The 21,680-nt window shown below is 40.3% G+C and overlaps 1 protein-coding gene and 1 long non-coding RNA gene across 3 annotated transcripts in view; one reads left to right on the top strand and one right to left on the bottom strand.

The window, feature by feature from the left end:
* The window catches only part of LOC110126889 (uncharacterized), a 144,575-nt gene extending 136,510 nt beyond the window's left edge, over positions 1-8,065 (bottom strand). The window contains exons 1-2 of the long non-coding RNA XR_002310575.2: positions 7,667-8,065; positions 4,396-4,527 (exon numbers count right to left, since the gene is read on the bottom strand). This is a non-coding gene — a long non-coding RNA (uncharacterized lncRNA). The remainder of the gene's footprint in view (positions 1-4,395; positions 4,528-7,666) is intronic.
* A 2-nt stretch (positions 8,066-8,067) lies between these two features.
* Positions 8,068-21,535, top strand: COCH (cochlin). Of its 2 annotated transcripts, none has more exons than XM_020876799.2 (12): positions 8,068-8,153; positions 8,507-8,564; positions 8,653-8,700; positions 10,793-10,949; positions 12,057-12,190; positions 12,689-12,751; positions 13,426-13,470; positions 13,567-13,714; positions 16,600-16,703; positions 17,422-17,648; positions 17,826-18,342; positions 21,023-21,535. In XM_020876799.2, the coding sequence occupies exons 2-12, from the start codon at positions 8,531-8,533 to the stop codon at positions 21,196-21,198; spliced, it is 1,653 nt and encodes a 550-aa protein (XP_020732458.1). In that variant the 5' UTR covers positions 8,068-8,153; positions 8,507-8,530; the 3' UTR covers positions 21,199-21,535. The 2 variants fall into 2 exon arrangements, with proteins under 2 accessions (XP_020732458.1, XP_070334162.1); XM_070478061.1 differs by lacking the exon at positions 8,068-8,153 and adding an exon at positions 8,208-8,231.
* The last annotated feature ends 145 nt before the right edge of the window (positions 21,536-21,680 follow it).

Here is a 21,680-nt window from a genome sequence, read left to right as displayed (position 1 = left end):
ATTCACTTGCCAGTGCAGGGGACACAGGTTTAAGCCCTAGTCAGGGAAGACCTTACACGTTGCGGATCAACTAAAGCCACGCATTCCAACTATTGAGCCTGTGCTCCGCAACAAGAGAAGTCGCCTCGATGAGAAGCCCACACACCACAACAAAGAATAACCCTGCCTGCTGCAACTAGAGAAAGCCCACGTGCAGCAATGAAGACCCAGTGCAGCCAAAAATAATAAAAAATTAGTTAAAAAATAAAGTTCTTAAAAAAACATATATCATTTTGTAAGCTCCAATAAATTAATGAATTAAGACAATGGCTCCCTAATGGCTGATGACATCACAAAAGAAAACATTTTACTTCTGACACTTTCAAGTACAAACTGTGGGACTTTCCTCATCGTCTAGTGGCTAAGACTCTGCGCTCCCAATACAGGGGGCCTGAGTTCGATCCCTGGTCAATGAACTAGATTCCACATGCTGTCACTAACGTTCACATGCCATTGCCACAACTAAACGATTCTGCATGCAGCAACTAAGACCCACTGTGGCCAAATAAACAAATGAAAACAAATAAATATATTTTAAAAATAAAGTACAAAATGCCTGTCCTAGAGAACATAAATGATACTCTTGCCCATTTGACCACTGTTTATTAAATATAATCACTGAAGTCCTAAGAGATTTTGTTATTTTTTAAAGAGTTCTATGGGTAGATAAGTTTGGCAATCATTGATTTATATAAACTTAATCTGATTCCCTTGGTGTAAAGTACAAACTGAAACTGCCATGTATAAGTATCACACAAACATGTACCATAACGAGAACAACAAAATGACCTGACTGGATCAAGAACAGAGCTAACTCCTAAATGTATAAGAAACAAAGCAAAACATGTTTAATGACACCATGGAGATACAATCAGCAAAATACAAACCATGAGGAAAGCTAGGGATAATGATCTGATTTTTCAATAAAAAGCAAAGAGATAAAGAAAATTTTAAAGAAAGATAGAAAACCTAAGTATCAGAAGAGACTTAATATCAACTATAATGTATAAATCTTATTTTGACCTTCATTCAGCAAATGATCCACTTAAATATAAAACTTGTAAGAAAACTGAAGTAATATAAACCTAAGTGGTTATGATATTAAGGAATTAATTTATTTTTAGGTATGATTAAATACTAATGTTATATTTTAAAAGTTCTTAGAGATATATCTTTAGAGGTTCAAGATTCAGATGTCTTAGATTTTTTTCAAAATAATCAGGGGTAAGGACACAGAAGAAACAAAAATGGGTCATAAATTGATCATTGCTAAAACTGGGCAATAGAAAAAAGGATTCACTGTAATGTTTTATCCACTTCTTGCATGTGTTTGGAAGTTTTTGTAACAATTTTTTTTTAAGGAAGAAAACTAAAACCCCAAATGCAATTCTTGAGTCTAGTGCATAATTCAAATTAGCTTTAGGCAAGTAATAGCTTTTATTATAATTAAGAAACTATTGATCTTCAATAACTCAACCTAAAAACAACTGAAATTCATGCTTCTGCTATCCATGAAAATGATTTTCAGGACCAATTAACTTTCAAATAACTATGACTTTTCAGGGTGATATAAATCTTACTGCTATATTTGTCACACTTGGCATAGTACTCCTATTAAAGATGTTCTTATAGTGCAATGTTGATTAAACAATTTAAGTAATTTCAATTCTAAAATTTCTAAAGATATTGGACAAATCTCCACTCAAGCTTTCTTCTTTCAAAGGTTGAAAGTGAAAAAAGTATTAGTCGTTCAGTTGTGTCCAACTCTTTGTGACCCCATGGACGGTAGCCCACCAGGCTTCTCCGTCCATGGGATTCTCTAGGCAAGAATACTGGAGTGGGTTGCGATGCCCTCCTCCAGGGGATTTTCTGAACTCAGATATCCAACGTGCATCTCTATGTCTCCTACATTGGCAGGCAAGTTCTTTACCACTAACACCACCTGGTAAGCCCTTAATAAGATGTAACACGAATACGTTAGTTGCTAAGTTGTGTCCAACTCTGCAATGCCATGGAGTGCAGCATGCCAGGCTCCTCTGTCCAAGGAATTTTCTAGGCAAGAATACTGGAGTGGGTTGCCATTTCCTTCTCCATGGGATCTTCCAGACCTTGGAATTGAACCCCAGTCTCCTGCATTGCAGGAGGATGCTTTACCTTAACGACTAAATGAAAATGTTTCTGCCTTCTTTAAAATTGTTGTTGAAGACAACATCCTTTACATTTCCTGGAGCACTTTATACATGTTCCAAATCAAAAGTTTTTTTATAACTCACTTCCAGAAAAAGTTTTTCTTTTAAGGTGGTATAAATCTTTTTAATCATTCAATAAATAGTACAATGAATTTCCAGCTGTTGTTTTTTTGTTCTAGCCTTCCAGGAAACTCAAACATAAAATTAATTACTATTCTGTTTTTTTAAGTGTCCCCTACTTCCATTTTACATAATTTATAAATGTTTATATGAGTCATTTATTATAAAAATGTACCCTTCAGAATTACTAAAAACATGTCATTGATGCACAATCTCCAAAATAGGCCTGCATCTTACAGTTTTCCCAGAAGCATGTTCTTCTTGTTCATAATTACACTAATAAAGATATCTTATATCTTATTTGAGCTTAGATTTGACAAAATGTGAGTGTCTTCAACAACTGTAAATGTAATAGGAAAATACTATTGTAGAGGAACACTAAAACTGGAAAAACTAGGGATGGAGTTAAGCCTTATTAAATACTTCAACTTATCTACCATATTTCAAAGAGCAATTTCTCACATTAATATGTGTTGAAGGAATTGGCCTTTGCTATACATAATTATTTGAAAACATTTTATATCAGCTTATACTCTTTGTTCCAACAGAAAATGTTATGCAAGCTTCACATTTCAACATTATTAATAAAAAATTTCCCAGAATCATGTGTATGAACATTTTCTTTCAGATCCTAATTATTCAACAAAGCATACTGGATCAATGGCTTCAAATAACCGCTACTGTCACCATCATTTGACTACCATACCATTAATCAACCACATCTCCTGGGGAGGAGGAGAATAAACAGTCCCACAATATGTATATTATAGAAATCATTTCTAGAGTGGACCTCTGGAGCAAAGAGTTTGGGATCAGCACTAATGCCCATCTACCTTACAAGCTAATTGAATCTCATTAGGCTTTTTCTTCATAAAAATGTATTTTAGAAATTATTATTTGAGCTGAATGTTAATAATATGAGCAGAACCTTTTGTGTTGTGTTTGAAATGCATAATAATATTTTCAAACTATCTTGTTATGCTAACCTATGACTACTGTGTTTCTCTTGAGGATGTACTAATTTTATAGTGGATTTCAAGGGCCATACATTCCTGGAAGATAGTACCAGGCACTTCCCCCTGATGGATTTATTTCTTCTTTTTCCATATCCTTAGAGCCCTTGTCATTTCCCTCACTTTCTGGCATTTAATCAAACCTTCCCATGTGGCTTTACTTGGCTATTGTGAGGGAAAAGACAGTATAACCTGGTGGTTAAGGACAAGGGCTTTAGAAACCCAGATGGGTTCTGCTTTCTACCTGTGTGACTTGGTACATGGCTTCTAATAAACCTGGGCATTAGTATCTTCATTTATGAAATTAGGATGATACCCACCTTGCAGGCATGTTACAAAGATTCTACGGTAATATGTATGAAGACCTTGACACAGTGTCAGGATGACTATTATTTCAGCATTTTGGTTACACTTTTGCTGAGAACCAAATATGCAATTTTCTGGCCCAAACTGTGCAGTAGGAAAGAAGGATAAGCCATCAGCAGAAAATTCCCAGGACTGGAAGTTATGGACCATCTTTTACCCTGGTGACTGAGCATCTAGTCAGGGCTACAGAGCATTATGCAAGTAGTTGGGGACATAGAGGAGCATAAGGAAAGATCGCTGACTTTACGGAGCTTATAGCCTTTTAGACATGAAGTGCCACAAATAAAAAACAAAGCAGTATAGAAATAAAAAGGGGAGAAGAGACAAATCTCCCTTGTAGGAAAATTCCCAATAACCGATGTAGCGGCTCTGCCCTCAAGGAGGCTGATAACTCCTTACTACTTAAGGATACACATCCTCCCAAAGAGGACAATATGGAAAGGGGGAACAAAAGAGTAATTTTACCGTAGAGAAACCTGACAAACTGCCTCAGCCAGATGACCAAGGTCAACATCAACAGTAATAAGTCACGCCGATACTATGTAACCTTGATATGATGTGATGTATTACGGTACCTCTGTGGTCCTCCTTTCTGAAACACATAAACCCAGTCTAATAGTGAGATACACGTCAGACAAATCCCAATTGAGGAACACTGTACAAAATACCTGATCAGTACTTTTCAAAGATGGTGAGGTCATCGAGGTCATCAAAATAAAGAACATTGGGAAAGTGTCACAGCGTGGAGGAGTCTAAGAAGACGAGCTGACTAAATGCAAGGTGGTATCCTGGATAGGATCCTGGAAGAGAAAAAGGACATTAGATAAAAACTAAGGAAATCTGTATAAAACAGTGACTTCAATTCATGTTAATGCATTAGCATTGGTTCATGAATTGTGACAACTGAACAATACTAATGTTAGATCTTAATAATAGGGGAAACTGAGTGTGTGGCATAAAGGAATTCTACTATCTTACCAATTTTTCTATAAACCTAAAGCTGTTCAAAAGCCTAAATGTATAGGGTGTTGGTCAGGACTGACTGATGTCCCTTTAAAAAATGAAAACAAAATACCAACAAGAAGAACATAAAAACTTCAGGGTAAGAGCAGATTCATACTTAGGTAAGAACAAAACAGAGCTATAAGCTATAAGCTAGAGGTTATCTATGTAGACAATGAGCCAAATCCACTCATAGATCCATTTGATGCTCTTCTTCAGAAACTCTCCCAGGACTATCAGCAGCATCCTAAAGCCTGAAGATGCCATCTAGGATATCAGTTTCAGAGGCAACCCACTCCCTTCTCAATGCCAACCCATTTTGTGATCGGACAACATATGCAGGAAAAACTGCTTTTGAAAATGAGCTTTCAAACTTTCTGTTAAGGGTTGTTTTCAAACAACCATCAGGCCAGAAGATGCTTTCATGTTTTATTAGGGGAACACAGTAGGCACATTTAAGGTGGAATTGTAATGAGATCCAACCAGTCCACCCTAAAGGAAATCAGTCCTGAATATTCACTAGAAGGACTGATGCTGAAGCTGAAACGTCAATACTTTGGCCACCTGATGCAAAGAGCTGACTCATTAGAAAAGACCCTGATGCTGGGAAAGACTGAAGGCAGGAGGGAAAGGGGACGACAGAGGATGAGATGGTTGGATGGCATCACTGACTCAATGGACACGAGTTTGAGTAAACTCTGGGAGTAGGTGATGGACAGGGAGGCCTGGGGTGCTGCAGTCCTTGGGGTCGCAAAGAGTCAGACAGGACTGAGCAACTGAACTGAACTGTAATGAAAAGATAATGAAAGAAGAATGAAAAATTAGAACTATTAACTTAACCTCTAGCATTGACCTGAGTATTATGCCCTCTGAGCTGTACATTAGAATCACCTGGAGAACTTTAAAAACTCCTCATGCCCTGGTCCTGGCTTAAATCAGAATCTCTGGGGTGGGGCCCAGGCTTCAGTACTTTTTAAAGCTCCCCAGGTGACTGCATTGGGCAGCCCAGTTAGCAATCCTGTGCTCTACAGGGAGTTAGTCTAAACTCTGAATATCAAATACTCTTAATTAAAGTTGGATTAAACCAGGCATCCTGGGAGTACAAAACCCTGAGATATTACTCAGTTGAATATAAAAGTATAATTTTAACAGTTTGTCTTTTTAAGTCAAACGTACACAGATTTGACTTTCCCTCTTCTTCAGATGTTTCCACAGCAGAAGCAATTACCTCTTAAGTTCAGATCTTTTTTTTTTTTCCCTCAGTATACTTAAGGTGAGCGTGAGGTACAAACTAACTGAGAATAAGAAATCTCATCCCCATTCCGCCACCCTCCGCAGTTGGCCTTTCAAAATAGAAAAATAAAGACTTCTCTTAAATGTTTCAAAACAAAATGATTAAGATGTATCTTCGGGTAAATAACCCATGAAACCCAATGAGGTATTTCCTTTAGTTTTTAGTAGTCACAGACTCAGGGTCAGTCACGAAAATAGTTGCATAGTTCTGATTCTGCCAAATGGCTCAGTGAAATTACATCACAGGAGGGCTGTGCCCTGTGGGAGTTCTGAATAGCCTGCACCCTTCAGCCATGTGCCTGCCTGCTGAGCTATGGAGTGGCAACCTTTTCCCAAGATGTGAACTCTTGCTAAACAGATAAAACAGCATGATGACAATTTGCCCAGCCTAATTGGAGGTTATCCAAACCTGACAGAGGATGCTCAACAAACAACATAAAGACAGTTTTAATTGTCCTGAAGGCTTACAATTCCTCCCAAGCAAAGTATCGGTGGCAGTGGCTAGAGAGCTGGGTTTCTAAGAAAAGGGTAGCTCTTTCTACCATGAGAGAGATTAAATCTTTAAGGCAGCCTCTTTTTCTCCGAAAGGCATTTAGATAGTAAAGGGGAATGAAATTAACCCTCCCTTACCCCTCGCCTGGTCCTATACTGACTCATTTTAGATGGAAAGGACAGCTGTAAAATCAGGACAGCACTTGGCTTCCAGGTGGTGGTGATATGTTTGTTTAGGATTAGGAATACTATTCAGCAGTAAAAAAGAAGGGAATAGGTGTACATGCTACACATGAATGAAACTCAAAAAATTATGCTTAGTAAAAGAAGTCACATATTATTTCATTCCATTTATATGAAACAACCAGTAAAAGCCAAATCTTTAGAGACAGGAAGTAGCTTGGTGTTGCCTAGGGCTGAGGGTGGGAGAGACAATTGGTGGTCAACAGCGTGAAGGGGCCCTTTTGGGGATGGATGTAAACTCTGGACGTAGACTTATTAAAAATGATGAGAGTTACTGAAAAGGGATGGATTTTATGGTACAAAAGTTACTGGTTATTCTTTAGGCCTAAATAAAGTTCTGTTCTTTGGACAAACAAAAAAACTTTTAAAAAGATGAAAACGTGCCACCTCTCCTGGATCTGGGAGTCGGTTCCTCAGGGGTCATGCAAGTCACCTGTCTGTCACTTACACGCCCCATGAATTCTACTTTCTCCCGTTTCCTTACGTAAAAAGTCAGCAGGGTGAGAGAAATAGAGGGTGTTAAGCACGTTCCCAAATCTTAAATTTATGCAACCACAGCAGACACCAGGGCTGGGAATTTGAAAGGCAGTCAAACACAAACGCTTCTTAATCTGGAAAAGAAGAAAAAGCAAATGTGATGCAGAGTCCGGGCTCCACGGGACAGTAGACGGAGTCGCCGGAGAAAAACCGACTCCGGCAGAAGCCAAGTCGGTAAACCAACTCGGGAGGCTGGATCCCTAAGATCCGAAAGATAACCAGTCGGTGGATGGGGTTTCTCACGAATACGGGGCACGCGTGATCACACCCAGGTTGGCCTGACTTTAGAAGTAGACCGTGGGAACAAAGTAGGAAGTTTGCTGCCGCGGGAGCACGAAGTCGGGAAGTTTGTTTCCGAGGCCGCGTGTGTACCTGGTAGCTCTCCTTGGGGCCCAAGGCCTCCGTGTTCGCGGCGCCGCCGCTCCCGCCGCGGGGACCACTCCTCCCCAGGCCCGAGAGTCAGGCCGGCTCCCTCGAGCCCTGGACGGGTCTCCACACGTCGCGCAACCTCCCTGCCGGAGCGCGGTCCCGCCGCCGTCGCACACGCGTCCCGAAGGCCCTGACGCCTGCTCCCTCGAGGTCCCCGGGCCTCCCTCTCCCCCGGGGATGGACGCGGCGTCCAGGGGGCCGAGCCCCTCGCCGCGGGGGTGGCGCCGTGGCGCTGCTTCACCCCGGGGCGGGGCAGGGAGGAGGCGGGGGTGCGGGCGGAGCTGGACGGCCGCCACCCGGCCCCCGGGGCCCCGCTCGCACCCGCTCCCCGCGCGCCCCCCGCACAGTGCTCATGCGCGCGGCGCAGCCTTTATAGCCGCGCGGGAGCCGCGCTTTCCGCACTCGGCGCAGCCAGGCGGATCCGACTCAGGTGCAGAGCCCCCGGCGTCCGGCGTGGGCTTGAGGGTCCCTGCAGCCAGCCAGTTCTCTCTCCCCTCTGTCGCTCCCAGTGTGTCTGTTTGTCTGTCTTCATAGCGCACGCTCCTCCTGGTCCGGGGTTGCACCTTGATTCTGGGTTTGGCTCGGTTTGCAGCCCAAGAGTCGCCTCCAGCTAGAGAAGGGGGCACGAGCTCCGGGGCAGCGGCCTCTCTGGGATCCCCCTCTTCTTGGCCGTCCCTCGGTTTCCGAGGAGTGCGGGGGCTGTGGGGGACATCCCGCACGCGCGGGCGGGCGCGGTGGGGGTGGGGACGCAGGGGTCTTAGTTGCATTCTCTGTCTCTCCCAGGTCCGAGCCCCTCGACCACCAACCATGTGGGCATCCTGGATCCCGGTCCTCTGCCTCGGTGGGTACGCGCCCCTCCCCGCCCCCTTGCCCTCGCACCGAGCGCGGCGGAAGCTGGAGTCAGCCCTCGCGCTGTCCTCTCTCCGCAGGTGTCTGCCTGCTGCTGCCGCCGGAGCCCGTAGGCAGCGAGGGAGCCGGTGAGTTGCGGGTCCCGGCTCGCGGAGCAGGGCTTCGTCCGGGTGGTGGGAGGGGCTGCGAGCGGGCTCGTGGAATCGCGCTCAGATGGAGCCGCTGGGCCAAGGCCGGGTACCCGAGCATCAGGGCGCAAGGGCTGGCGCTGCTGCCTGGCTCACCCCATTCATATCTACAGCCTGACTACTCTGGCTTCCCCGTTTGTCCCTCGCGAAGGAGCGCCTGGGGTCCGATGGGGACAGTCTTCCCAAGGTGCGGAGAAGCCTCCCACATTCCCCTTCCCCCCCAGCAAGCCGAGCAGACTGTCAAGGCTAGGGGTATTCGTTGAGCCCCACCGAGGGACACACTAGTCCCCGGTGTTCCGCGGCGTTTGGGATCAGGGAGAAGCCTTCAGACTGTCAGAGGGAACAGAGAGAGAGGTTTCAGGCTTGAGAGACACTTACGTCGTTGTCCCATCTCGTTTGACCCTCTTTCTGTGTTTCCAGGAATGACCCCCTATAATAGCATCTATGGGCTCATTTAACATTCGAGAGAATCTAAAAATAGTTTGTTCCCCATCTAGAAGTCCGAGTAAGGATGTGTGATTCGGTGTATTTTATAAAATGTAAAAAGCAGACGGTCTTTTCAAAATCTATCCTGTATTTTCCTTGAAAGGAGAAACGAAGGTAAGTATTGCAGAGGACTGTATTCAGCGCCCCCTGACACACACACACACTGAAGTCAGAGCTGGCAGCTAAAGGCAGAGCCTCTCTGGTGCGTCCGAAACTGGGAGGTAGGATTGAGGCAGTTTGGTAACAGGTTTGAAGCACATAGTATGAGGCTGCTGGTTTGGGTAAGGATTTTAACTTGACCAGCAATCTAGAGTGTTTCAGAGCATTCATAGTCAGCATTGTACTTTTCGTGAAGTCCTGCCTTCCCTTCCATGGACGTATATAGTCCAGGGTACAGCTTGGCACAGAGAGCTCTTAGAAGACGCTCCTTGTTAGAGGTAGGATACTCAGTTGGGCATATGACCAGACAGCATTACTATCTTGGGGGAAAAAAAAAACATTTTTTAAAAATTATTAACATCTGTTTCAAAAAGGTTTGGACAACCACAATTTCCAGTGTTTGGAAAATGGTATTTAATAACAATATTTAATAATTCAATTTAATCAATTTAATATTCACAGCAAATTGATGAATTAACGTTTATCTTGTTACATGTTGCCAAGGGCTTGTCTCTAACAACTTTTGTAGTAATAACTGGGATTATTCATCAAGTTGATCATGTAAAATCTCAGTGTTATCGCAGGCAGATTCTTTACTCTCTGAGCCACCAGGGAAGCCCTCAGTATTAACAGTGCCTTCTAAAACTGCATTCGCTGCCTGATATATCTCCCTGCACAGATCTGAAGCAGAAATAAGCTGGTTCAATTCAGATAAAAATACTCTGTTCTGAAGGGGACTAACTTCTCTGTTTCCTGCCCTGCAGGAGAGGTAGAATTTTCCTTGAGCTGTGTGACCTTGGGCAAATTAACCTCATGGCTTTATTTATTTCAGCTAAAATGCATGGTTGAGCTAAATGGTGTTCTTTAAAGTGAAGCATCTTTTGACTGATTTGCTTAAATTAAAATATAATTTTAATGCACAGCACTTGATGAAAACTGATATAAATGGCCCTCCAAAGTAAAGGATGACTTCAATTTGTGTCTGTCATGAAAATGTTCCTCAGAGGTTCAACCCATTTTTAATAGCTTCACCTCAGGCAACTATGTACACAATTATAATCAGAGTTGAGATTCCTGTATTTTTAGAATGAATTAATAAATGGCCAATGAATAACATTATTTTCTAGTTCTCATATATTTCCAAACTAATAAGAACTGAGAAAATTCTCCCATTAGACTTTATAGGGTCTGAGGACTAGGTTAATTGGAAAACTTACTTTTGGCTTGCTAAAATCTGGAATGGTGTGGAACTGTACCTAAGTCAATATTCTTAACAAAAAGTGTAGAAATTAGGAAAGTAAAATTTTAATCTCACATCCTAGTTCCCCCACCACTACTCACCTAAAAGCCCCAAGAATGGTTATTACATTCTCTCCTTTCTCTTCAGTTCCCATCGCTATCACATGCTTTACCAGAGGCCTGGACATCAGGAAAGAAAAAGCAGATGTCCTCTGCCCAGGCGGCTGCCCTCTGGAGGAGTTTTCCGTGTTTGGGCACATAGTGTACGCGTCTGTATCAAGCATATGTGGTGCCGCTGTCCACAGGTAAGCCCGGATACACCAAGGGGAGAGAAAAACAAGTGTGATTATTTCCTTTCCCTCGTTAGCCATCTGGACACCCCCTCCCACCTATTCTTTCTTTTGGTACCAATCTTGGCCATAGAAGATGGATACATTTTTGAGATTTTCCTGGATCTCCTTGCATCACCAACCACATAAGGGAAGCTTCCTGAATAAAGGCAAATTGCATTATTATTTGATAGCTTGCTTCTTGTGATTCTAAAACACTCTTATGGTTTCCCTGGTGGCTCAGATGGTAAATGCAAGAGATCTGGGTTCGATCCTTGGGTTGGGAAGATCCCCATGGAGGAGGAAATGGCAACCCACTCCAGTATTCTTGCCTGGAGAATCCCATGGACAAAGGAGCCTGGTGGGCTACAGTTCAACTGTGACTCATGGGGTCACAAAGAGTCAGACACCACTGAGCGACTAAGCACAGGAAAGATTCCTAACCATGTACTCTATTACTGAGTTTTTACTACACAGCAGTCATTATCTTAACTTCCAAGACAACAGTACAGCTGTGCAAGGTAGATACAATTTTACCCCGTTTTACAGATGAGGAAACTGGATTCAGACAGTTGTCAAGTATCTCGCCCAAGGTTATCATTGTTAGCAAGTGCCAGAGCTGGAACTGAAAGCCCAGGTCTGCCTCCAGAGCCCATATTCATCACCACTCTGCTATCCTGCAAAAGAATGGCCAGGATGACACTTCTTTTCAATGAAGTCCAAGGACAGGTAGTTAAGTATTTTGGAAAACTAAGAAAATCATTTGACGCTCTTAAAACTCTGATCCTCTGACCTATATGTAGGGAACAGGATACTCCAAGTGTGTCCTTATTAACACTAAAGAAGTTTAACAGCACAAAACCATTTCCTTGGGCAAATTTTGTACCTCTGCAAGTTTTCAAAAAGATTGACAGTTTTTATTTTTTTTTTTTTTAAGATTGACAGTTTTTAAAAAGGTTGATGTCTTCCCTGCTGAACTGTTTTCTTGATTAGTCAGAGCAATAGATGCAACATAGCAGTATAGTCAGTCAAATGCCCCTGCAAAAGTTTGGATAGAACTCAGCTGCTATTCTTGTGTTGCAGGGGGGTAATTGGCAACTCAGGGGGACCTGTAAGAGTCTATAGCCTGCCAGGTCGAGAAAACTATTCCTCAGTAGTTGCCAATGGCATCCAGTCTCAGACGCTTTCCAGATGGTCTGCTTCTTTCACAGTGACAAGTAGGTACAATTAAATTGTTCTTACTTTTGCATAAATATTTTCTCCCTAACCCCAAAAATGTTCTCTGCTTTTCTCAGCTCAAACTCTTTGACTCTGATGGAAAAACTTGTGACCAAGCCTGGAGAAGTCAACTATAGGTTAAAGTCAGGGGACATGAAGAGTCAGGGACACACTCAAACCAAACTTGGGTGAATGGAGGGAAAAATCATCTTGCTGCCAGAAGATGGCAATAGAAACTTGAATCGCCTGCAGTCAGAATGTCCTGACATTGAACAAATAACCCTAAAAAAAAGAATGAGTGTGAATTCATTTTATGATGACCTCTTAAAAATATGACACAGTAGATTCATTTTGGTTCTTTGAAACTACATGCAGCAGCTAATCCTGTAACTGCCACTATTCTTACATTTATCATCCTATAGAACTCTAAATTATTAGTTATTCTTTGATGGTAAAGAAGGAACAGGGAAAACATAGTCTTCTTTTTATTTTAACAGAAGGCAAAAGTGGTACCCAGGAAGCCACAGGACAAGCAGTATCCACAGCACATCCAGCAACAGGTATGAAATACAGAACCTGTCTCCTAGTTGCCTGGCACAGCATTGGGAAGTTACAAATAAGTGTTATTGACAGAAGCTCTCCTTCTTTTTAAAATACTGATATTAAATAAATACAAAGCAAGTATCTTTACTGGTATATTAAGTAGGGAAACTTTCAGTATTATATTTCAAATTCCTTATCCTTTATTTTCATTGGTAAACTCTGGTACCAAATGTTCTCTTGAAGTCCTACTGTTTCTCCCTGATTTGATAAACTATACCTGGAAACTGGTCTAAGTATCTTGAACTTCTCATTCCATTTGTCATATAAAAAATAAATGAGTGCCTGTCTGTCTTAAAAATAGCCAGGGATCATCCTTTCAAAGACTGTGGCAAGTTAAAGTCAAAGAAACTAAGCACATTAGAATCTAACCCTGAGTTTCCAATCCTGCCTCAATTGTGGATTTGGGATATCAAAGTCATGGATCGGGGGCACATTAAATATGTAGGTCTGCTACAGTCCTGACTTCTTTTTGGAGGCATTACTTCCTTAGTCCAGAAAATCATGAGGAAATTGATTTTTTTCAAAGAGTTTTTTCAAGAATGCCACTCCTTATCATGAGCTTTGTCCTTGTGGGTTTCCTTCTGTGGAACTGTCTTCCTGTTGATAATGCCAAGTGCTTCTTTTGTTTTAGGTAAACGACTAAAGAAAACACCGGAGAAGAAAACTGGCAATAAGGGTAAGAGTCTGGATATTCATTTGGGAATGTAACATTTTTTCTCTCCTTTCTTCCCCTTCAAACTGCTAATGGAAAGATTTGTTTGCGTGTTCACAGACTGTAAAGCAGACATTGCGTTTCTAATCGATGGAAGTTTTAATATCGGGCAACGCCGATTTAATCTACAGAAGAATTTTGTTGGGAAAGTGGCTCTAATGTTGGGAATTGGAACCGAAGGACCACACGTGGGCCTCGTTCAAGCCAGGTACCACCCTTGAGAAAATGGAAGGAGACTTGAATGATGTCTTGAATGACAACAAATGATCCTTTTAGCGGGTACATTCATTTCAATTTGGTATAAACATACTGAGTTGCAGACAGTCTGGATTCTCAAACTGTAAAGTCAGAATCTAAGACTGCCTGAGCAGACTGGTAAATGCTTCCTCTTTTGGAATAAAAGGATTTTGAGAATTACATGCTACCATTTGAGGACCAGAAGGCAGACTAAAGTCTTATTGCTCACATAGATTATCTCTGCACATCTACTTTGCTCAATTCCTAGTTTTTATTCACTGAAGGAGGAAGCTGTGATGTTTATTTCTCTTCCCTATCCTGTTGTTACTCTTTTTAGCTCTTTCCATATTCCCTTGACTGGCAATCTGAAGCTTAATCTTTTATTTTTAATAATATATACTGATGTCTTTTAGGATTATAATATGCTTATTAGAGAAAGCTTGAACAACATATAAAACACACAAAAAACAAATTTCCTAAATACACCTCTCAGAGATAATCAATATAAAATGTTGTATTTCCTTTCAGTATTTAAAAAAAATATTTGATTATACTTATGTGCATTTCTTTTTCAAAAGCTCAGATTATAAAAATGTCTTAAAACTTGCTTTTTTTAATTTTTATTAGTTGGAGGCTAATTACAATATTGTAGTGGTTTTTGTCATACATTGACATGAATCAGCCATGGATTTACATGTATTCCCCATCCCGATCCCCCCTCCCACCTCCCTCTCTACCCGATCCCTCTGGGTCTTCCCAGTGCACCAGGCCCAAGCACTTGTCTCATGCACCCAACCTGGACTGGTGATCTGTTTCACCATAGATAATATACATGTTTCGATGCTGTTCTCTCAAATCATCCCACCCTCGCCTTCTCCCAGAGAGTCCACTAGTCTGTTCTGTACATCTGTGTCTTTTTTGCTGTCTCGAATATAGGGTCATCGTTACCATCTTTCTAAATTCTATATATATGCATTAGTGTACTGTATTGGTGTTTTTCTTTCTGGCTTACTTCACTCTGTATAATAGGCTCCAGTTTCATCCATCTCATTAGAACTGATTCAAATGAATTCTTTTTAATGGCTGAGTAATATTCCATAGTGTATATGTACCACAGCTTCCTTATCCATTCGTCTGCTGATGGGCATCTAGGTTGCTTCCATGTCCTGGCTATTATAAACAGTGCTGCGATGAGCATTGGGGTGCACGTGTCTCTTTCAGATCTGGTTTCCTCGGTGTGTATGCCCAGAAGTGGTATTGCTGGGTCATATGGTGGTTCTATTTCCAGTTTTTTAAGAAATCTCCACACTGAGAGTCTTAATTGCTGGATCGCCAGGGAGTCCTCTAAATAGAATTCTTTTGGTGTGAGAATCCACATTTGTTGTTTTTTATACATAATTTAACCACGTCCCCCCAAAAAACTGAGCTTTTTATTCCATTTGTGATATCAATTTATAACTTTAGACAAATGTTTCTTTGATCTGTATGTTAATTCTAACATCTTTTCTACAATGCTTTGATTATAGTAGCTTTAGTGTACATTTTAACATCTCATAGGGCAAATTCCTCTCAATGTTTTTCTTCTAATATTTTTTCTTTGCTGTTTTTACCCAATGGTTTTTCAAGATGAAAGTCTACACTACTTTGTAGACTCATACAAAGACTAGCTTCTCTATAAACTTCCTGCTTTATAATGTTTCTATTTTACAAAGAACATTAAATAGATAAACTATGTCAAGTTTATGTCTAAGTAGAATAAAAAAATGTCTCATTAAGGATGCACAAATAAGACTAAACCACATAAATAATTTGGATAGTTGCAAAATGACCATAAAAATGAAAAAGTTATTCATGACATCTGATTTTGTGACCCAACATTATATACTAGGTATGCAGAAATCATGCCACCAGAAATGCAGGAATACAATGAGTGGAATACTTGTCCTTCAGAAATCTTGACTTAATGGCAATTGATAATGCTAAGATCTTAAAATATTGCACTGATGAAATTTTGACTTATCTAAAAACTAAACACAATAAATTATACTGTTTTTACTCAACATGGGTTCTAATGAACAGAGTGGTTATAAAAGCTGAAATTTATACTATGTAAATAGTAAAATTTACTATTAAATCTAAAAAATCTCAAATCTGTTAAAATATATGTAATTCTAAGATTGGCAAATGTCAGTATCCTCTAAGAAAAATTCAGTATTATAATACTTTATAATTTGTTTGCTTGTAAGTTCCCTCATTTTAAAAATGTTGGCCTTGGTGTCACTGAAATTGCCTTGTCTGATCAGAGAACCGGGTTAATAGACCCAGACTGTTCAGAGCTTCCAAGGTTCCTGCCTGAAGCAGACCTAGCCTCACACCCACCTGTGATTCAACCATCTGGTGCCCAACTCTGCAGATTTTCACTGCACTCAGTGCCCTGAGCCACTTGGTCTAGGTGCTTCATATAGTTTAGGAGTCAGGCAAACCTGAATTTTAAATGTGGTGGTTTGTTTTGTTTTTTTTCTAGGTAAGTTACCTAAATGTTTTGGGCCTCCATTTTGTCATGTATTAATTGGGATAATAATTTCTACCTTATAGAGTTATGAAGTGAGATTAGACTTGTAGCAGGTATTTAACATATTACTCAGAATCCAATAAACCCTCAAGGTAGCAATTGTTTTTGTTACATTTCTGAAAGAACCCTAAAACTTCAAGATGCCATACCTTAGTTGCCTGTATGCTGTGGAATTAAGAAACTTAGCCATTGTCCAATTTACAGGCTTTTTAAGAGGTACATAATGTTCCTTGTTTATCTTTCCAATTCTCTCTGAATAACTTTTTCTCTTTTTTTTAACCTAGTGAACATCCTAAAATAGAATTTTACTTGAAAAACTTTACATCAGCCAAAGATGTTTTGTTTGCCATAAAGGAAGTAGGTTTCAGAGGGGGTAATTCCAATACAGGTAAGTAGACTTCGGTAGCTGGGGAGTGACACAGAGAAGGTTATGAATGATCAGAAACATAAGACAGTGTTATGCTATTTTATATAAGCAGATGTGAACCTCTTCCCCCTGGAGTTGATCTTGATTAGGTCTGCACTTGATCATCTATCTAATTTTTAATGCAAAACGTACCAAAGGGTTTACTGATATTGCTCATTAGAAAAACAAAAACATGACATTGTGACTCACAATCCTCATATTAGATAGGGCAGATGTCCAATTAGAGAAATACCTGTTTAGAATGTTTAAAAGAAATGAAGATCAATAGACTCATCTAATGAATGCAGATGTGACAGAAAGAACAAGAAAAGAACTCTGGACCTTCTGAGGGGAGACTTCCTTTTCTGAGTCTGTAGTGGTACTAATCAGCCACCAAGGGGCTAGATGGAGAGAACAGGTACAGAAGTGGGAGTCAGTTCTGTGTTTCTGACTGGTGATTGATGTAAAGAAAGGAAATGTGAAGCTTCTGGGAGGTGATGGGGGATGTAGTGTGGGTTGTGAAGACAAAAAAATAGGCCTGATGGATAATTAAAGTTTCCCATCCATTGCATCTGTTAAAAAAGAATTGAGCTCTTTTTAAGTTAAATTCTTAAACTTCAAAGCATGAAGTTGGTACAGGGACATAGAAATGTCAGTTGAGCAGTGGTGCTGTTCCAGTTTGCTTCTTTTTCAAACCTAGGAAAAGCCTTGAAGCATACCGCCCAGAAATTCTTCACCGCAGATACTGGAGTGAGAAAAGGGATTCCCAAAGTGGTGGTGGTATTTATTGATGGCTGGCCTTCTGATGACATCGAGGAAGCAGGCATTGTGGCCAGAGAGTTTGGCGTCAATGTATTTATAGTTTCTGTGGCTAAGCCTATCCCTGAGGAACTGGGAATGGTTCAGGATGTTGCATTTGTTGACAAGGTAAAGAGTTGAGAGATGTCTTTTGTTATAGTAGTGACTCAGTTTTGGACCTCAAGGGGTAGTGCTGACTGGCCCATATCTGGATTTACTTTGAACATTCAAGATTTAACATTTTAATAATTTTAAAGAAACAAATTGTAATTGCTTTGGATATCTTTTATGCGTCTTTCCCATTAGGCTGTCTGTCGGAATAACGGCTTCTTCTCTTACCACATGCCCAATTGGTTTGGTACCACAAAATACGTAAAGCCGCTGGTACAGAAACTCTGCACGCACGAGCAAATGATGTGCAGCAAGACCTGTTATAACTCAGTGAACATCGCCTTTCTGATTGATGGCTCCAGTAGTGTTGGAGAAAGTAATTTCCGCCTCATGCTTGAATTTGTTTCCAACATAGCTAAGACTTTTGAAATCTCAGACATTGGTGCTAAGATAGCTGCGGTACAGTTCACCTATGATCAGCGCACAGAGTTCAGTTTCACTGACTACAGCACCAAAGAGAATGTCCTAGCTGTTATCAGAAACATCCGCTACATGAGTGGTGGGACAGCTACTGGGGATGCCATTTCCTTTACTGTTAGAAATGTGTTTGGTCCCATGAGAGACAGCCCCAACAAGAACTTCCTGGTAATAGTCACAGATGGGCAGTCCTATGATGATGTTCGAGGGCCTGCTGCTGCTGCACATGATGCAGGTAAGGTCCATGTCCTTTGTGTGGGAAGGGAACTGGGAGGGTTTCAGTCAAATTCAGGGGTAAATATAAGCTTGTCTTGTTTGAACATCTACAGAATGGCAGTCATTGGTCTATGAGTTTTCCCCAGTATTAAGTGATTTCATTGTCAGAGCAACCCTACTAAATCTCATCCTGTAGATAAGGAAACATACTCAAATCTCACCTAGTAAGTGATGAGGCCAATATTAAAACCCAGGCAGAGTATTAAAACCCCAAGGGGTTGGGTGGTTAAGGCTCTGTGCTTCCACAAGGAGCACAGTTCTGATCCCTGGTTGGGGAGTTAAGATCCCACATGTTGTGTGATGTGACCCAAAAAAATTAAAGGAAAAAAATAAAAGATTTTGTAATCCTCTAAAGAAACCAAACCAAAACAAAAAAACCCAGGCAATTAGTTTTATCATAGCTTACTACGAATCTATTTGATCATTTATCCTTTTACTTTTCAATCTGACATGGATTTTCCAAGATCACTAATAAAGACTAATCCTGTTCTATTTAGATTTCCTTTTTAGAGTCTTCCTCCTCCACCCCCCACTTTGAGATAATGAAATTCTATTATAAAAGGATATAAAAAGTTTCTTTTTCTTACCCTAACCTTAACATTACTCTTGGCAAAGACCATTAGTTCATGAAAACATTAAGCATGTGTGTTGCTGAGATCAAACAGGCCAACAAAAAGCTGAGATTCCCTTTCCTGGGATAAAAACCGAGTGATTGGGAGTCCAAAAATATTTAAAATACAAAACTGCTAACTTTGGAGGAGGGAATGAAGTCTTACGTTTTCCTATACTCCTCTGTGCTTCCTTTTCTCTACTTAACTCCTAATATTTCCTACTTCCCTGCTGGCTCAGCTGGTAAAGAATCCGCCCGCAATGCCGGAGACCAGAGTCGGACACAACTGACCAACTTTCACTTCACTTTATACATTTATTAGCACCTCTGCTAACGCATTTGTGTACTTTTATAGGTATTGATGGAATAGGTTATTAAGTAGGACAGATAATGGATACATGAAATTTTATATATACATTGGCTTATTTCTATACATCTGGCTTAATGTATTCAACTAACTTACGTTGAAGATCTGTTTGCTATCATACTCCTTAAAAGTATAGCTTACTCAGTTTATGCTAACAGGATTGGATTTAGGCTAAATAAAGTGAACTAAATAAATTCAAATATATCCTCTCTATATGATTAATTGAACTTAAGGAAGTTGGGCCACACTATTTTCATGAAAGTTATTGTTTAGTGATAGTGAAGTGAGAGTTAACAAAAGTCAGAAAAATAAGATGGGTCTTTAGGGCTAGGTCACAGTTATTTTGGTTTAACTGCAATTATATACTGGGTCTGACCTAGACAATCTGAACTTGAATATAGACTGAAGAGTAAAGAAAACTGAAGGGGAAAAATTTTGACTTTTCTTGCCAGGGAGAGGGGAGGGAAGGATTAGCTGCTGCTGATAATCAGATTTGAAGTAGCTTTTACATCATCTAAAGCTGCTTTATTTATATCTTAAGTATTCACAACCCTGAGTACTTTATATAGCGAGGAGGAGGCTGAAGCTTTGGATAGGAGGGGACTAGCTATTTTAGAAACTTTATGGGGATTTCACTCAGTAGATATAGATGGTAGTCTCCATTTCATAGATCTTTCTTTGTGGATGTTTTCATGTTAATACTTTGGCCATGTTACATGGCATGCTGGTTCCCCAACCAGGAACTGAACCTTCACCTCTTGTAGTGGACGTGTAGTCTTTTTTTTTTTTTTTGGACATGTGGTCTTTAACCACTGGACTTCCAGAGAAGTCCCTGGCTGTTTTTATCAGAAACTTTTGCTTTGAGATTAAAGACTTTTTTTTTTTTTAAACTACTGGCCAGTTTGCTAATGTAACACATCCAGAACGAAACGGGAGAAAGTTATCATTCAACAGAAGACTAGTCATCATTCCCCAGAAAAGCTTTAGAAGACTTACCTTATTTGTATGCCACACCTTCTGTGTCCTTCTTTCTTGCTGTATTATACTGGCCATGACTCCAGAATGATGATTAACTGAAGTGATGACACCAGATAGTCCTTTCTCATGCCAAACTCGAGGGGAAGTTTTCACCATTTCACTAAATGTCTGTTCTTGTTTTTAGGTTATCAGGTAAAGAAAGCTTCCTTCTCTTTCTAGCTGTGTACTGTCATGAATGGATGTTGAACTTTGTTATCAAATTTTTTCCTTTCAGTGATCATGTATTTGTTAAGATGGTAAATTACACTGATGGCAAAACTTCTGGTTCTGACTAAACTGGTTAGCCAGTCTCATTACAATGACTGTTAAAAACCTACCCAAAAATTTGATACAGGGGATTTACTTGTTCAGGCATTTTAAGGCAGTTTCGTGTGCAACTGTGTACTTACGTGTGAAAAATATATACATGTAATTTTATGCTTCCCTTGGTTAGGAAGATCCCCTGGAGAAGGGAATGGCAGCCCACTCCAGGATTCTTGCCTGGAGGATCCCCATGACAGAGAGGAGCCTGGTGGCCTACAGTACACGGGGTCGCTAAGAGTTGGACACGACTGAGCAACTCATGTTGTAATTTTATGCAACTGTAACTTGGTCTTAATTCACTTAAAAATACTTCCATTGTAGGTATCACCATCTTCTCTGTTGGTGTGGCTTGGGCACCTCTGGACGACCTGAAAGATATGGCCTCTAAACCAAAGGAGTCGCATGCTTTCTTCACAAGAGAGTTCACAGGATTAGAACCAATTGTTTCTGATGTGATCAGAGGCATCTGTAGAGATTTCTTAGAATCCCAGCAATAATCGTGACATTTTGACAACTGAAAGAAAAAGTGCAAGGGGATATAATGTATAAGTTGTATTCTAGTAATCTGAGATACTACATAGCATGCTAAAATCAGAGAAAACTATTATATTAAAGATGGCAAAAATGTAAGCAAATAAGCATTCATTTAAAGATACCTTCTAATTAAATTTTAGGCTTGACTGTTCAGAACGCTTCATAATCACGATCCTTAGAAACTCAGGAAAGAGACAGTGTAGATTATTAAGAGTTCTATTTTAACATGCATATTAAATGTATAAATATGCAAATTCTATATAGCTCAATAAAAGAACTAAATATTTAGACTGACTGCAACATTCCTTCTCTAATTATTACGTATATAAGGAAAATGAAAGACAAATAAAAAAAGCTCAACTTAGTTAAAATATTTTGACCCAAGTATATGTCTTAAAGTCAATCAACAATATAGATGTTACTTAATACCCTGAAGTTGTAATTA

The sequence above is a fragment of the Odocoileus virginianus genome, chromosome 16, assembly GCF_023699985.2.
Source record: "Odocoileus virginianus isolate 20LAN1187 ecotype Illinois chromosome 16, Ovbor_1.2, whole genome shotgun sequence".
NCBI lineage: Eukaryota > Metazoa > Chordata > Mammalia > Artiodactyla > Cervidae > Odocoileus > Odocoileus virginianus.
Note: the sequence above shows the minus strand (reverse complement) of the source record. Positions and strands in the feature narration are given on the sequence as shown.